General features: G+C 41.1%; 2 protein-coding genes across 4 annotated transcripts in view; both read left to right on the forward strand.

The window, feature by feature from the left end:
- Nucleotides 1-218: 218 nt before the first annotated feature.
- LOC139758868 (uncharacterized) lies at nt 219-10,931 on the forward strand. 2 transcript variants are annotated; one of them, XM_071680731.1, is made up of 7 exons: nt 219-437; nt 6,705-6,891; nt 7,082-7,297; nt 7,701-7,931; nt 8,140-8,382; nt 9,985-10,109; nt 10,465-10,931. In XM_071680731.1, the coding sequence occupies exons 2-7, from the start codon at nt 6,718-6,720 to the stop codon at nt 10,553-10,555; spliced, it is 1,080 nt and encodes a 359-aa protein (XP_071536832.1). In that variant the 5' UTR covers nt 219-437; nt 6,705-6,717; the 3' UTR covers nt 10,556-10,931. The 2 variants fall into 2 exon arrangements, with proteins under 2 accessions (XP_071536832.1, XP_071536833.1); XM_071680732.1 differs by lacking the exon at nt 219-437 and adding an exon at nt 3,947-4,084.
- A 1,680-nt stretch (nt 10,932-12,611) lies between these two features.
- Nucleotides 12,612-17,018, forward strand: part of Coq8 (ubiquinone biosynthesis protein COQ8, mitochondrial) — a 48,285-nt gene continuing 43,878 nt past the window's right edge. Inside the window, exon 1 of one of the 2 annotated variants that reach the window (XM_071680548.1) lies at nt 12,612-12,744. The gene's annotated coding sequence lies outside the window, so the exon portion shown is untranslated. Of the gene's footprint in view, nt 12,757-17,018 lie in introns of both variants that reach the window. The other variant, XM_071680549.1, reaches the window with a different exon arrangement.

Here is a 17,018-nt window from a genome sequence, read left to right on the forward strand (position 1 = left end):
ATAGGCATTAGCAAGTTATAATTGAATGGCGCATGGAATAAGTGGCTATGACGACTTTTGGAAGTAGCGATGACGTGGCTCGAAGGCGGAGTCTCGATCAAGATGGCGGGTGTTGGATTAGGGCTACGAATCAGTGGCAAAAGTGTTATTAGATTAGTACCTTTGCCTGATGAGTATGCTGTGGCTGCAGTCGCGATCTAGTTAGTGTGAAGGCCACACTTATATAGCAAAGAGAATCACAGAATATGGCAAAATCTTGTTGCTTAGGATGTGGTATAAGAACACACGCTCTTGTAAAATCTTCTGGTAATACCTTAATCTCGTTTCAGAGGACCACAGGTGAGAAGTCTGTCTTCTTGTTTACAGGACCAGGCGACGGATAGGAGCGTTCCCAGGAGGACAGCCTTCTTTCTGACCATCCCCGGTCGACGGAGAAGGTAAGTCTACAGACGTATGTTGCACCCGTGAGTGATGAAAGTTTATTGTGTTGATCCGTTGGCTGTGGTGACCATTCGTGCAGCTTTAGCAGCTTCCGTGACCTCTGAACTCACCAGTTTGGTCAGCCGATTTCCTCCTTGCTTATAACCGTCTTGTTGGTTGCCGTCCGTTCATCTGTACGTAGGTTCATGTCTCATAGCCATCATATTTCGCGGATGTATCCTTTATTCTTATTTTCTAGCTTCTCTCATTTGAGTCATACATCTTTTTACCTAGTGGATTATTCTCCTGTTTTTGTCATTCGCTTGTTTATTGGGTAATATGTCTTTGTTAGTCGGGTCATCCTCGTCTGCTGGGTGATTCTAGCTAGTGTGGGTTCCGTGATTCCTGTGCCTGGTGCAGTATATTTCTCTATCCGTTTTGACCATTCCACTGTATGGTGGGGTCACTGTTGGATCCGGTCAGTTATTCCTCGTCGTTGGCTCGTTCCTCTGACTCGCCCGCCTCTCACGTGTGTTCGCTAGGGATTATCATACTCTCCGTTGACTCATTTGCATGTTGGGTTACCCCTGTCTCTCTAGGGTTATCTCACCGTCTCAGGGGTTGTTGCTGTGTTGGCTTGTATCGGTCAGGTTCCTCCTCTCTCCATTGGAATAGTCCAAGATTGCTTATTCTTCTGTCCGTTTCACGTGTTCTGCAGTCTGCTGGGCTATTCCTGATTTCGTCCCATCATTCCACTGTCTGTCCTCCGCCGGCGTAGCAGTTCTAGTGTACGGGCCACATACGAATCATGCTCTCAGATGGCGGGAAACGGAGGGAGGGATTGTGGCCCATGGAACACCCGGAGTGCCGTGGGGAGGGTGGCCCATGATTAAGCAACGGTCTAAGGCCTGAGCGAAAAAATTTTAACGTTAGTCTGCATTACGTCTAAATTTTCAATCGTCTATTTCATATATATATATATATATATATATATATATATATATATATATATATATATATATATATATATATATATATCAAGATTATTAATTTATTTGTCTTACCCAATCATATCATATGTAGGTAAAATAACAACAGAGAAGGTCAGGCTTTGAAAAGGTGATGTTTATAAAAAAAAAAAAAATTTTGATAACATACTCTACTTTTCCCATTTTCTATGAAGTATAAAATGTGTTGTGTATCAGTCTTTCCTATTGACACTGTAGACCTCCTTGAATATATCTTTTTCAGAATACAGGGTATGATATTGTCATGAACGTGCATATAGATATGCCTACACGGATAACAGCCTTTAAAAAATAGTTCAAGAAGAATTGTATATGACCGCATGAAACTGAAGACCACTGGGGGGAGGGGGGGTGGGTGGGATTTGGACTTTCAGAATACGTGTACTGACCCACCTTATTCCAGGTCAGGAAGGTGACCTCCTCAACGACCGTGCAACTATGTCTCAGGACACTGGACAGGTTTTCTTCCTGTATGATTAACTAACTAATCATGTTATTACTGCACAACCTCCAGTTTTCTTTCAGATACAGAAAATGTAACATCTGATTTAAGAGGGCTACTTATGTAATCAGAAACTGTCATTGGATTTTTCAAGACTGTTGAGAATGATTTGATATTGTGAGCATTCATACGTTGAGCGAAGGGCAATACAAGAGTGATTATCGAGTATAAGGTAAAAGAAACGATTATAGAGTGATTAACGTAATTCATGTATAATTCATTCCTCTTCACTGGATTTTCCCCGTCTATAGCTATTCTTGTCTACTAGAATATTCCTGTCCATAATTTACCCCCACTCGTCCACTGGAACATTCCTCACTAGTCATTCCCCTGTCCACTGGACCATTTTGACTGTAGTCATTCCCCTGTCCACTGGGCTGTTCCTCACTAGTCATTCCCCTGTCCAATGGTCCATTTTGACTGTAGTCATTCCCTTGTCCACTGGGCTGTTCCTCACTAGTCATTCCCCTGTCCAATGGTCCATTCGTCACTAGTCATTCCCCATCTGATGGACTTTTTTTTTACAACAATTGTTCATCTGTCCATTAGTATCTGCCGATAAAAATTCAGCTATTTCTTCTTTTTTTTTTAGAAACTTCTTTGGATACTTAAAAGTTTCGCCTTCTACATCTAAAGTCTTATAGAAAAAAATTCAATCATCTGATATCTTAGTAAGGTCGGAAAAAGTTTCTCGACGCCCAAGCAGACTGCCTCGCGTTTTCTTCCCCCACAGTTCATCATCTTGACGTATAGTCCTCAGTTACGCATCTGTCACACAGGCACAGAAAACGAATCAAAAAGACAGGTGTAGATATCTCCCTGTGAACCAGGCAGCACGTCTAGTGCCACAACTGTCTCACCCGCGGTGCTTGTACACTTCTGCTCGCTTCGCCTGGACTAGAATTCTGATTCAGACCCTTCGGACAGAAACTGCTCAGTTGAATTTTTTTCATCTTTTCTACGATTAACTTTTTTTTTTTTTTTTTTAGATATATGCTTACCATTACAATTTCTGGCTTGAAGGCTACCATGCACGCAGGGAATGGGCATGATGGACACCTTTGAAGCGTGAATGTTGTTCTCAAGAGACTACTTTCCAACCGTTTTCAAATTTGACTTTTCCCTTGCGTTGTAGCCACATGAACAGTCTTATTAAGAAATATATGCTCCGGATTGGAGTGCACCCCTGAAGCTGCAAAAGTTATATATATACATATATTTTTTCCGCCGTTTCCAGCCACAACGAGGCAAACAGGAGCAAACGACAGAACCTAGGAAGGAAAAGTCCTGTGGCTCCTTGCTCAGTTCTTTGGGAAAGTAACGATATAGAAGGAGAGTGTTTCCAGACTCTCCCTCACCGGGTCCTTCTAGTTCACCCACGACATGCATGAGTTACGTGGGCATTATTCCTTTTCCAACTAAAGATAAGAAGAGTTATAGAAAGAAGGAACTCGAAAAGAAGAGAATTCCACAGCCTCCCTGTTCGAGGATAGAGACATCATATCGTTCACCCCTGATAATGGTCGTACTCAACACAGACAGTGAGAAGCAGCAGCTATTCGGTTGGAAACAGATGGAGAAGTTTGTTTGCACTTTCTACTTTCAAGTCACTCGCTGGTTCTTCCTTACTTGCAGTTTTTTTTCTGCTTCCGTCCGACAAGCCAGTATTGTCTGTACTCAGTATAACCTGCACAGGCATTACACGTCACCCAGTCTCCAGTTAGTAAGTTAGTTATTAAGAGACTCAGGCTTATGATTGCTTGGGATATTAAAGACGCACGACATACATCGACCAGTCGAAACATCTTAAACATCCTCTTCAGATGTAAGCGATCATTCTAAGGCCATCCACCCTGCACACACGACCGCTCGATATGCATATCTCGAGGCGAACGACGCGCCCAGACGATTTGCGTGCCGCTCGGGTCCGCCAACCAGAACCGCGGAACGGCAAGTAGAGTAGGTTGCTAACGGAGCGTCATAATGTATCTGGCAGCGCTCGTGAGAGGAGGCCTCGCTCGCACTCCAGCCGTATCCTTGACTTGCAGGTACAGGCAACTTCCAGCGAGTCAGTTTGATTGTAGTTGTCCTCAGCCCATCATTGTCCACCCTCAAGAGTGTTTTCAAGGTATTGGTGAGTACAAAACTTTCTGATTTTCTCTTTTCTAGAAATTGATTCAAAGATCTTGATAACTGTGATGACACACACACACACACACACACACACTTATATATATATATATATATATATATATATATATATATATATATATATATATATATATATATATATATATATATGTGTGTGTGTGTGTGTGTGTGTGTGTGTGTATGTGTCTGTGTGTATATAACAGTCTGGATCTGGGAAGGAGCTAGATCTAATTACAGGAAATGTGGTCGTCAAGACTGTCCACCTTTGTACGACCTTTTCTCAGGATTCACGGGTGGTAGCTGGTAGTATTCTGTCAGGAGATAATGACTAGGAAGGAAGGATTTAGTTTGATAAACAAGAAAGTGTAATTAAGACGAGAATCGAAGCGTTAAAAACAGGGCGGCCTCTGTTGCCAGGGTTGCGACTCATCATTGCATGTGGTCCGCCCATACCTCACTCACTCGTCGAGAGATATACCGATGAAGGATAGTCTCTCAGTTGTTTAGATTGTAAGATTGTAAGAATAACAGAAGCGACGTAGTGCTTAAAATTCATTATTAGTTTGTATCAGAGATTGTTGTGAGCAGTGCACGTAAAGACCTACCCGACTTAGGGCACGTGGGCCGTTGCTGAGCGTGGGTTCCCTCCCGCGCACGTACACGCCGACCTGACATGACCGACATGGTCCGTCGCTGAGCAGTGACTCCCGTGCAGCCGGTCGGCTACACATCCAAGATCATGTTTTCAGGACAAGTGTAACCAGATGATGCTCCTTAGTGTACGAGCAGAGTCGCCAGATAGTGTTATGCTGTGCGTCAGGAATTACTGTGTACAGTTTGTTCTAAGATCAGCTTAGTTTAAGTGCATATTTCCCGTAACCATTCCCTTGCTCATCAGTTCTGTATTGTAAAAGCTGTCCCCCTTGCGTACAGGGATAGGATGTCAGAACACACGTACCTCTGTGCGTTGATTCCGCATGTCTTTGATTCTACACGTGTAATCCCCTAATACCTCCTTTACACTTGAGAGTTAGAATGCTTTGATTATTTTCAGTAGATGTATTAGGATGCTTGTCATATTACTTTCCTAACTCTGATATTAGATTTAGAGATCAAATGTTGGAATATTATTGGCCGTTTCTTAGCCTGCAGGAGAGTGATCATTGTAGACTTGGACGTCCTATGGTTTAATAGCGTCATTTATATCTTAATCAAGGTGTCATATGAAAGCCATGGTTTACTGGTCGCTAACACATTCTTCGTTGATTCCCAGCATTACTATCCATGCTGATTCATAGTCAGGAACGCTAACCATTGTGTGTGTGTGCGTATGACTGTCTGTCTGTGTTTGTAATTACCTATTTGTAGCAGGGCTCTAGGAGAACTATTTACTGTTATCAAATTACCGGTGTTTATACAGAGAAACACTGGAAGTAAGGATGAAAATTATAATTCTTTTTATATGATTATCAAAACTATTCCGTTAGGTCAGAGTAGATCAGCTGTACAGTTAAGCGGGCCTCACTGATGGTTAGGTAAGCAGAACCACACTCATTCTTATACACGATGTCCGCTCACGCAAGAAACCCGTGGGTTTCCGCGTCGCCTCTCGCCGTCGGTCTGTTACCTCTGGTGATTGCATGACACTGCTAACGTTTGCTGTGGTACTACTGACGTTTGCTGTGGTACTACTGACGTTTGCTGTGACACTCCTCCTGACGTTTGCTGTGACGCACTGACACCATAACGTGTGAATCTAGAAATGTAGATTCTATATTTCATGTAAATCGAACCACGCGTGATTTCTCTTTATTGAATGGAACATAACGTTTTAAGTGTTGAGTGTCCAGGATTATCCAGGGCTTGTCAAATGTAAGGCCGTTCCATGATGCTTTCTTCCCCCTGGTAAGTTGTAAATTATTTTCTCTTCAGTAATGATTCAGTTCCCGAGTGATAGAAAGACCAGGAAGTACAGTTGTTCCCTGAGGGGTGTGGCTATGACCCACTCGGTTCGTACATTAAAGCAACGACCTTGTTCATGTATCAGGGCCAACCGTGATGATCGATGTATGTGTACAGTTTGCAGTTATACACAGTAGTGAAACGGAAGAGGAAACGCGTGCTCAGAGTACCCGGGTAAAAAGCGAGAGGTACCGTATCATAAACATCCGGTGGACTGGCCGTAAGCTGGTGCTTCACCTCGGGGACACGTGCACCTGTCGCGTGTTCCTTGATCTGCTATGAGATTCCTATTTTCAAGGAAGATTTGGTGGAGAGTTTACACATCGTCTGCTTACTAAGTACATATGACTGTTTTTACGATTTTATCACTTTTGATAAGATTGAGCCTCTGTTGTGTAATGGTCATGGTCTGTGGCTGGGAGTACCTGTACCAGTGTTTGTATATAGTGAGGGATTAGGGAGACGGTGGGGATAAGATTTCACTAAACACGTGGACGGGAAAGCAAAATGACATTGGCTTGTATGTATCAAATAGTAGATATCATTCTACTCTCCCGCGTGTTATTATTGTAACTAGTAGTGTTTGTGTGATATATTTGTAAGATTCTTTTGGGTTGGTAAAGCTGATTGTTATCCCACAGGTAAGGACTGAGGATGTGGCAGATGTCCGCCTCCTGGCAGGTGGTGTGGTTGCGGCTGGCCTGCTTAGTGCTGCTACTCCTGGCCTTCTACGTCCACCTCACCCCCACACGCCTACAGCCCTCCCTCAGAGCAGGAGACATCACACCCTCGCCCCCACAATCTGCTCTTCGTAACTTTACTATTGAGGTAAGGCTCATCGTATCATCCCATCCAGTCCAAGAACAATCTGTCCTACGAACCATTAACCTGACTGAGAATTTACCCTCAAAATTCGAGCATCTGCAATCGGTGTGACGTTCTTTTATCACATTTTCCCTTGCTAAATATGAATACATACAGGATCCAGTTAGAGGCTGAAGTTAGGTATCTCCTACAGGAGCACCTGGCCCCATGGTGGGACGGAGGACAGTGCCAGTGCCAAGTTGACGTATGTGTCCCTAAAGTCGCCACCGTACTAGTGGCCTCGAGTGATGTGGGCGGCACGTGTGGCCGACGGGCGTGGGCGGCAGGGGTCGGGCAGCAGGTGGTGGCCTTCTCCCTTTACGGCGAAAACCCCGACTATTGGCACGGCCTGCACCAGATACTGTCGAAGGTGAGGCTAAACCACAGGTGCTCTTCCTCATTGCTCCTAGCCAACCAGCTGCCTCCTGCCCCAGCACTCCATTCACCACACTCTTGGCAGCTATAGGCTGGCTGGCCCCCCGCACTCTCATGTCTTTAAACACGAAAGAAGCCACTCTCACTAGCAACGACCACTCTTCCTGGTGCTAATCTCTCCTATAGAGAATGACAATAGTTTCTCTCGGTGATACAGTCCTCATGGAGAGGCCATTCCCCATGCTATGACCCTTCCCCTGAACACTAGCCATTCATCCAAGCTGTGACCATATCTCCAGTTAAGGACGTAACCCATAGGCAGTCGCCATTTCCCGGGGCGTCACTCACACTTTATGAGGCAATGTTTCATGTAGTGTAAGCGTGTTCCTGACCGGCAGGTGAGGCAGCTGTACCCTGGTTGGTTGGTGCGCCTCTACACCGACCCCAGCGGCCGTGCCTCCGTCCTCTGCCCTCTGTTGCGAGACCACCCTCACCTTCACGTCTGTGACGTCACCAACCTGCCGCCGCCCCTCGGCAACTTGTCCCTCGTCCATCCCATGATGTGGCGTGTGGCGCCCTTGGGGGACCCCCAGGTGACTGCCATGATAGTGCGCGACTCCGACTCACAGGTGGGTACTGGTCGGACGCTGGAGACAGCCATGTTGGTGTGGGACACTACTGGCCACCAAGTTGGTATGCAAAACTACTTCCCGCCATGTTGGTGAGTCACAGGCGCCTGATATAATGAGAGTTATAGTATGACTATAGGATCTATAGTTATTTTATAGTTATAATGTTGTAAAGCCCCAGATACTTAATTTGATGTGAACACCCCAGGTGAGCGAGCGCGAGGCGGTGGCTGTTAGAGCGTGGCTGGGGTCGGGGAAGAGCTTCCACGTGATGCGTGACCACCCGGCCCACACCACACCCATCTTGGGCGGCATGTGGGGTGCCAGATGGGGCTACCAGGACCCCAAGCTGGTGACACGGGCTGCCCACGACTTGACCGTCCTTAGGAACAAAATGCTGAACCTGGCCCAGGGCAGGCACAAGACTGGCGAGGACCAGCATATATTAAGGGTATAGCAACTGGTGTTTGCAACAGTTTTAATTAGTATAAACTTATTCTCGGAGACGCTGCTACTTCAAATTATTTATTGGTAAATGCTCAGTTTACGGCTGCGGACATATTAACGTACGAGTCTCGACGGAAAGCATATCAGTCGACTTGTTACTATTAGCATAACATTACCATATCATCAGCCGAGTTTGTTTATGTTGGTTGAGACGGAACGGGCAGCTGTGGCCCTAATCAAAGCCATCCCATTAACACTATATATATATATATATATATATATATATATATATATATATATATATATATATATATCTTTCTTCTTTTTCTTTTATACTATTCGCCATTTCCCGCGTTAGCGAGGTAGCATTAAGAACAGAGGACTGGGCCTTTGAGGGAATACCCTCACCTGGCCCAATTCTCTGTTCCTTCTTTTGGAAAAAAAAAAAAAAAAAAAAAAAAAAAAAAAAAAAAAAAATATATTTATATATATATATATATATATATATATATATATATATATATATATATATATATATATATATATATATATATCCGAGCCTGAGTCAGGTACCCATTTCGTCGACCAATCCCTAAGGATGGATGAACGGCCGGGTTGACTGTGGACCAACTGCCGCAACCAGGATTCGAACCCATGCGCAAACAGTAAATCATACGAAAATGTGAATGCACAAGTGGTGAAAAATATAGGATTATAAAGCTTATGCAAGAAATAGAATGGAAATCATCCAATTACGCCTAGGGACAGACTTTTCTTTTTAAGTTTCACTTTCATTATCATTTGGTTTCGTCCACTTGTGATCACAGCGTGTGCCTGCAGAAAGTTTTGAATACTCTTATCTGAAAGTTCATTAACATTACCTTCTAGATAATTTCTTTTTGAAAATGGTAACAAAAAAAAAAAAACATTTCATAAACTTGACTGCGAACGCATCCAAAATGTTCACTTTGAACGTACGTTTACACGACAGTACCACTGATACTTTTCTAGTATAAGTTGAGAATTCAAATAAACTTCTGTCTGAAGAAAAAGTCAAGTCAAACTTTGATTAGTTTTGTTCATTCTTATTTGTTTTTCTTTGCTTGTCGTTAGTTCAACGTTTCCCATGATCGCCAAACATACTTTACAATAGTAAAACATGTTTCAGTCAACCTCAGATATATCTATTCTGCTGACTGTAACAAATCCATTGACATTATTTTCGTCAATATTCATTAATCAACGTGGTCGTAGACTGCTTTTTTCTACTTATATTTTCTACCGACAATCGATGGTCCAGAATCATAGATGAGTAAGATACTGTAGTATTATAAGGTGTACTTAAAGTATAATAGTACAGAAAAAGGGACCCAACTGTGAAACATCCTTACGTAGCCCGATACCCTACAACCATACATACCGCTGTCGCAGCCACACTTCCTTGCACCCAACCACATCACAACTACAATAGGGATACAGCCACACCATCGTCACAGTAATACCACCTTTACTGCCACACCAACGTCACAGCTACACCACTATTACAACCACACCAGCGTCATAGTTACGCCAGCTGATATTAGCCGTCCGGGTGTCCGTTCCACAGATGGTGTTATGGCCAGCGATGGTGGGGCGAGTGGTGGCCCACGACAGCTATACCTGCTTATGGTTCCCTGACTCGAAGCCGTGGCCCACGCAGCGGGTCGGTCATGCATTCGTTGGCTCTGCCAGGTGAGTGGTAATTCATTTCTCTCCAATACCTAGCGATATAGTTTTGGAAATCTGATTCTTATTCCTTGATCTGATTTAGAGAAAAATGGAAAGGTTGCCGCCTATGAAAAGCGAAAGAAGGGATGGCAGGTCTGTGAACCAAATTGTTTAAAAGAGTTAAAAGCAATCAACTCAACTTATCCTGCACCGCCCCCAAACTTAACCCACCCCACGTGACCCCTAGCCTATGTCTACGTAACCAAAAGCTGTCGTAGGGGAAAATCACCAATGACAAATATAATCTAGTTGACAAAATATCACTTGACCCACAGGTTGCCGACTAGTCGGAAGAGTAACCACTGCGATTATTTTACAGATTCAGGAGAGAGTACGTCAACTCCAGCTTATCTAAGACTTGCCCAGTGAGGTGTCGGCCTCCTGAGCACCGGGACTGGATATATTGTTGAGTTCTTTCATCGTACATCAGCATGCAGTCAAGGCCATATTTACAGTAAGACAAAGGGAGGCTGATGCCTCAGGATCCCCACACTTAAGTGGCTTCTACAAGCTGTATGATTTTCATTATTATCATAAAATGTGTTTTTGATATTATTAAGCAAACACTTAGGCAAAGTCAATTAGAGTATGATTTTTTCACAGTGGTCTTTGTTAAAATATCAGAAGTATTTTGGCAAAAAGCAACACTAATACATTAACTCTGGAACACTGTGATAATCAACAGTAGGCCAACCTATATTTGCATATACTGCGCACGGGGAAGACATGCCATACGTATGGCCATATTAGGAGACATGAAAATAAAGTATGAAAAGAATAAATTAATCGAAGTTTCTCAGGTGTTTGTAGACCTTATTGGTAAAGCTAGAAATTGTATAGGAAAAAGAAAAGACTATATTAGGAAGAAAATTTCACACTTTGGTGTTTAAGAAAGTACAATAACGGTCACTCCTCGTGTGTCGTCTCAACAAAGTACGGGAAGCAGGAACCAGACGCGTGCCATTGGTCCAATCCTTCGTGATAGTGACACGCGGACATGTCACGAAAGCAGTGGCTGAAATGTTATCTGCAAAACAGGGAGAAAGCAAAAACGTAACAACAGACAGAGATTGTTGGCAAGAGGTGATACCCGACCAATTTAGATGGAAGGCTTTTGACTCGTATGATGAATAGACAAGTGGAGTAAGAGCTGCCGCATACATTCGAACAGTACTCCATGCTGAAGCGAATGTCGCTCATGAAGATACAGAACACTAGATCTCAAGATAAATGAATTGCTTTTGGGAAGCAGATGTCGATTATGTGGGGTTTCAGGAGAGAGTGGTTGATATAGGTATGACCAAAATATTTAGGTTATTACCTCAATGAAACCAGATGAAAAAGACCTGAACAGATATTCACAGAAACTGCATTTTAATACTAATAAATATAAGCTAGTTACTGCTTCCATATTCCAAGATGCTACATATGTCCAATGTAAGAGATCTGTTAAGAGCAAGAAAGAGAACGGATATTAAAGAGGAAAAAAACAAGGAACTGAAGTACATGGGATCATCAGCGTAAGAGTGAATAGAGTTAGAAGCTGAATATGGATCACAAATGAGAGAAGGTGATAGAAGATGGGACAGACTCTTGAGGGACAACAATATTGAGTAGACGGGGAAATCAATTCTTCATCGAGATTTACAGTGGAGCGACGACGAGAGAGGAAACCATCCAATAGAAAGTGAATATCCAAATGCTAAAGAAAAAAAAATTTAGAAGGAAAGCCTTGTTTACACTTGTCATATACTTTGATGTCCAATGCCTTACTCCGTGAGAAAATTATTAGTGATCGAAAGAAAGAGAATGGGTTTCTAATTTTGAAAAGCTGAGTTAAGAAAAGGTTAAAACAATTAGACGCTGTTTAAGCGATAGCAGTGTGGCGATAAATGAAAGGGTTAGAAGATATCCGTTCCTAGGAATAGGCACCAAGGCATCCTTTTAGCATTTACCTTGATCGTTACTGTGTTCATAGGGAGATAAGGATTTTACAAAGCTAAGCATAAGAAAACACAGATATAGAACAATAAGTTAAGATAGTAACTAAATATTATTTGTATGACATCTTGAGTATAGTAACTTGATCTGTTAGAATTGCTGCGAAAAGTATCTCGCATTTCTTAGTTTGCCTTGAAACAACAAATGTTTAAGTAGACTACATTTCAAGCTGTGCTACTGATATAAATCATACAATCAGAAATCTTGCATGTAAATGCACAAACAAAACATGCCGCTTCCCACCAGCCGGTGCGTTCAAGGTAAGTGCGTCGTCTGCTTATTTACAATGTTGTAACCCATTAGGTAAAGGAAATATAGGAAGGAGAATTATGCAACTATGGGAACAAATGAATTTCGTATCTATATATAATAAAACTATCAAATGAAAAGTAAATAGATTTCAAATCTAATAAGATCAGGTTTGGAGGCCATTATTTACCGTGTCGCTCATCTATACTCTTGTCGCAGCAACTTAGCAACCTATGACCAGTCGCTGGGTGCATGAAGAAGCGCAAGCACGACAACGAACGTAGACAGGACGGCCTTCAGTAAACTGAGGTGTATTCGATGTAATGTGACAGTGATTCATCTGTTTCAGGTATAAACTTAAGTAAGCAGGTTTAACCTTGTTAGTATGATGTGTTAGTAAATCATATCTATTAATCATTTTCAGGAACAGGATGGTTATGCAATATTGTTTTCTGTAGATTTATAGCCTATGCAAAGGGCCAGGGTATCGTTGTCCAGGCTGTGACTGAGCCAGACAGTTATTTTATCTAAATCCAAAAATGAAATAGTGAGGCTTTATAGGATTCAGTAGAAAAAAAATCTTTTATATACCCATCTGTAGAGGATGTCATTGCTATGTTAGAGAACAGTGAGATAATAAGAAGGGACTTTCAGGCTGAAAATTCTAAAACTATAGAAATTCGCTTTAGTTTGAAATGGTTATGCGTCAGTTTTGACTTGTCACAGACTGATCCATATTCTTTTCATAGTTATATTGCAGACCTTCACCTTAGAAGATAATTGGAGTGAATTTAAGTGATGTACTCATTGTGTTTTACTTTATTAACTTTGAAAGACAGTGATAGGCTAAGTTTGTATGTAGAATTGTGAAATTTGTAAAGATAGAATTATTTTACTTTTCATATGGTAAGTTGTCGGATCATGGGGATGCTATGTAAATAAGGGGTGCATGTGAAACCAGGTGAAAGATATTTAGTAATTAAGTAATTCCCCCAAGCAACTGAGCTTTGTGGTAATTTTAAGTGTGATAATCGAATTAAAGCAGTTGTATTGTGTGCTCCTCCCTATGATAAAGTAAGCTTATGGACGCATATGTCCCAGTTGAAGGACTTTGACGAATGTTAGTAGATTCTTTACACACTGCATGCTAAATCTGGGGTAATGTATCTGCTCCTTATTGCTATTAGCATTGATTTTGTTTTGTAGTTCTAGTATAGTCTTTAGAGAATACATTAACAATTCTAAAGTCTGATTTAGGGGATTGTTTTGTGATAGAAAATAAGGTAGTAGTAGTGAGGGTTATGCATGTCAGGGAAAACATGGGCCAAATCAGTGTAAGAATTAATGAATTGAATATTAATGGAACCTTTGATAGCCACACCTTGTAGCGTTTCCAGTGTTAGTAACATAGTGCCAAGAATAGATTGAGAAATGCCTTAATCACTCGCATTCATTCTTTAGCTATCATGTATAATGCACCAAAACCACACCTATATAACAACCAGGCCTGTGTACTGTTCTGGTTCACTCTTTCCTGTGCACACTTTGCTTTATTCAAACATATGCCCTATCCTTCCCTTCAGCTCAACTTTGTTACATCTACACACATAAAGGAGGATGAGCACCCATTGCATGGCTTCTTCTGTTCCAACTTTTAGCATTGAAAATAGAAGTGAGGGATCTCCCCCACTCCTATCCCTCTCGGTTGCCTTTTACGACACTATTCTTTATCCCCTGTCCCCAGAGGTAGTCAGTTTTGGATGTGACCAGTGTATTTGACACTGGTATTAAACATCAAGATAAATTTAGACGGCTGGGGAGGTTTGGTGAGATTTTCACACGATTTGTTTTTACAAGTGTATTGTTTTTTACAATTGTATTACCTACTTTTCTTTAACCCCACTTTTTTGTTATGCTGATATTTCCCTATTTGACTGTAATATATTGCATGAAATCATGCTCTGCAAATGTTAATGTATTTTCAAAACTTCACAGTATTCTAAAGCTGATAGCAATGTGGAACTAGACTAGACTGTTACTGAACCTGTTGTCTTTTATATGAACATACTTAGAATCTTGCAATGCACAAATTTGCCTCTGAGCACATCCACCAGAGCCCCACATTGTGAAGGGAGCAGACTAGGAAGTGGTGATTGGCAAAGGAGAATCAAAAAAGAGATGGAGTGGGTATTTTGAAGGACTGTTGAATATGATAGATAAGGTGGTGAATGTAGGGTATTATGGACCATGTGTATGGAGTGAATCATTGAGAATAGTTTGGCAAAAATGCATAGGATATTTCTTGTAATATTTGCATTATATATTCCATGAAATATTTATGGTCACTCTCTACCACAACCACAGTGGGAACAAACTGTGGGAATGATACTGATTTTGTGCATTGCAGTATGTTACAAAACTCATGAAGGCTCAAATTTAAATGCTTTAAGTGAAAGTTTGCAGGCACTGTTATTCTAGAAACATCTTCATTGGAAAAAGTGTTATTAAATTGTTTCTGGGCTGTTGCAGCCCCTTACTCATACCTCTCCTGCCTGCACTCTAGGGAGTATAGCCAGAGATTTCAGCTGTTCCCAGTAATTTAGTTCCTTTACCACATTCATGTGAATTATAGAAGATCTGTGAATGCTTTTAATTTTGTTGTTTTGCCTCCTGTTAGGGTGATGTTGGAACATACATGTAGTCAATTTATGAAAGAATTAGTGCATTGAATAATATCATTGGTTTTCTTCTCTTGTCTTGAAGATCGTTAGGACCCAGCCCACCAATCTTCTGCAGGAGGCAACCATTGCTTGGTTGTTTGCAGAAGGCTCGGTCATTTGACATTATTACTCCACGGTCTTTCACGTTATTTTGCTGATTTGTATCAACTATGTGTGTGATATTCTGTATTGTTCTTGAGTACTTATATTGAAGGAGTTGAAACTTATCCCCATTTTTTTTTGGTTGCCCAGTTATAGACAGAGCTTTTTATTATGGAGGCACTGTAAATGGTGTGGTTTGCAATTACATTTTGCGATCTTTTCATTGAAAAAGTTATGTTCATTACCACAATTTTTCTGGTTATCCCATTTTTCACACTTATAGTCTATGATACCATGGTCACATTTGGCAAATGTTTTTTTTGTATAGTCATTATGGATCATGTTACCTTTTCTTTCCGAAGCTTCAGAAAACCTATCATATCAGTCAAACAGCTGAGAGAAAGATCTTCCTACCTTGAAATCATGATGTCTTAGGTTATGTAGATTGTTCATTTCCATAATTTGTCAATTTGCTATTTAGGACCCTTTCACATATTTTAATAATGTGCGATGTTAATGCTATCAGTTGATATTTTTGGGGGAATAGTGTACTTTCACCATTGTGGAGTGATGAGTCAGTTTCAAACTCTTGAGAACGGTGTTAGAATTGACTTTTTCTTGTGGGGATATTTAGTGCACATACTAGAGGTGTTTAGCATTTTTTTTTATTGTATTCCATAAATCTTTTGACTGTGTTCCATGAACATGGGGCCAAGTACTTGAGCATACTCTATGGTGACATCTGTTGTGTATATACTTGGGGAGGAATGTTTTGGGAGAAGTTTGTTGGTCATTTAATTTTTTGTGTTTTTTCCTTGCTGAACACCAGTTTGTATTGCTTTTAGAATTCGCTAATGTCTAGGCAATAATCTGTAAAAGTACCTTTGTTTTTCAATAAGCCAATAGAGTTTGTGATCCTGGCTTTACAATTTGCAAGTAAAAGTATTTAGGGTTATTTCTTATTTCCTATATGGCTTTTTCCTCTTCTTCCTTTTCAAGTGTTTTGTATGACATTTCCAATTTATCTTTGTTCATAAATTGATATTGCTGGTTGAGCTGTATTTATTTAGGTCTGCAATTCTTTTTTTTCTTCCTATAAACTGGCTCATCTTTGATGTTCTACCCCAGACCGCCTATGCTTTCTTCTAACTGGTATATATCTGTCGTATGTTTGGTGTAACAAAGTAGGATCGTCATTTACACTCCTGGAAAATTTTCTGAGGGATGTTCCCAACTTGCACTCCAGGACAGAAGACTTTTTAGAATACTGCCTTTCAAATGCAAAGGTAGTCTGGCTTTTCCTCTCTTCCCATTTGTAGTCCAACTTATGAGCTGCCTTTAATGAATTCATCCTTTGATCCTGACCTGGGCTTTCATTGCTTTGTTCACAGCTCAGGTTAGTAGACCTGACCCAACCTAATATGAAAATTGCCAGTACATGGTAATGTTAGATATGTAGAGTTGGCCACTGGGATTTTCAGACTCATGATACTCGACTAACAAGACCATGATGTTGTAATAAAGAGGAACCCAAACAAAGAGTTTGCAGGTTTTTTCTTTTTTTTCATAATGAAAGGAATGAATTTCCATGTAATAAAAGCTGTGGCAGGTCAGCTTGAGGTTCCTGAAGGCATGAGATTATATCAGATGAATCAGATCAGATTGAATGTGTTTTACAATAAAGCAAATTGGTTTTAGCAAAGTATCTAGAAAGACAAGCTTTCACTCAAGCAGGGGTTTCTCAAAACAGAGTTGCTCATATGAATCTATTTAGATATATTGTACATGTTCCTTCTAATGA

The sequence above is a fragment of the Panulirus ornatus genome, chromosome 31 (genome assembly GCF_036320965.1).
Source record: "Panulirus ornatus isolate Po-2019 chromosome 31, ASM3632096v1, whole genome shotgun sequence".
NCBI classification, from domain to species: Eukaryota; Metazoa; Arthropoda; class Malacostraca; order Decapoda; family Palinuridae; genus Panulirus; species Panulirus ornatus.

Coding starts and splice junctions, on each gene's coding strand:
- LOC139758868 (XM_071680731.1), top strand. CDS start 6,718: ATGTGGCAGATGTCCGCCTCCTGGCAGGTGGTGTGGTTGCGGCTGGCC. Junction 7,932..8,139: donor TGCGCGACTCCGACTCACAG/GTGGGTACTGGT, acceptor TGAACACCCCAG/GTGAGCGAGCGCGAGGCGGT. Junction 10,110..10,464: donor GCATTCGTTGGCTCTGCCAG/GTGAGTGGTAAT, acceptor ATTATTTTACAG/ATTCAGGAGAGAGTACGTCA.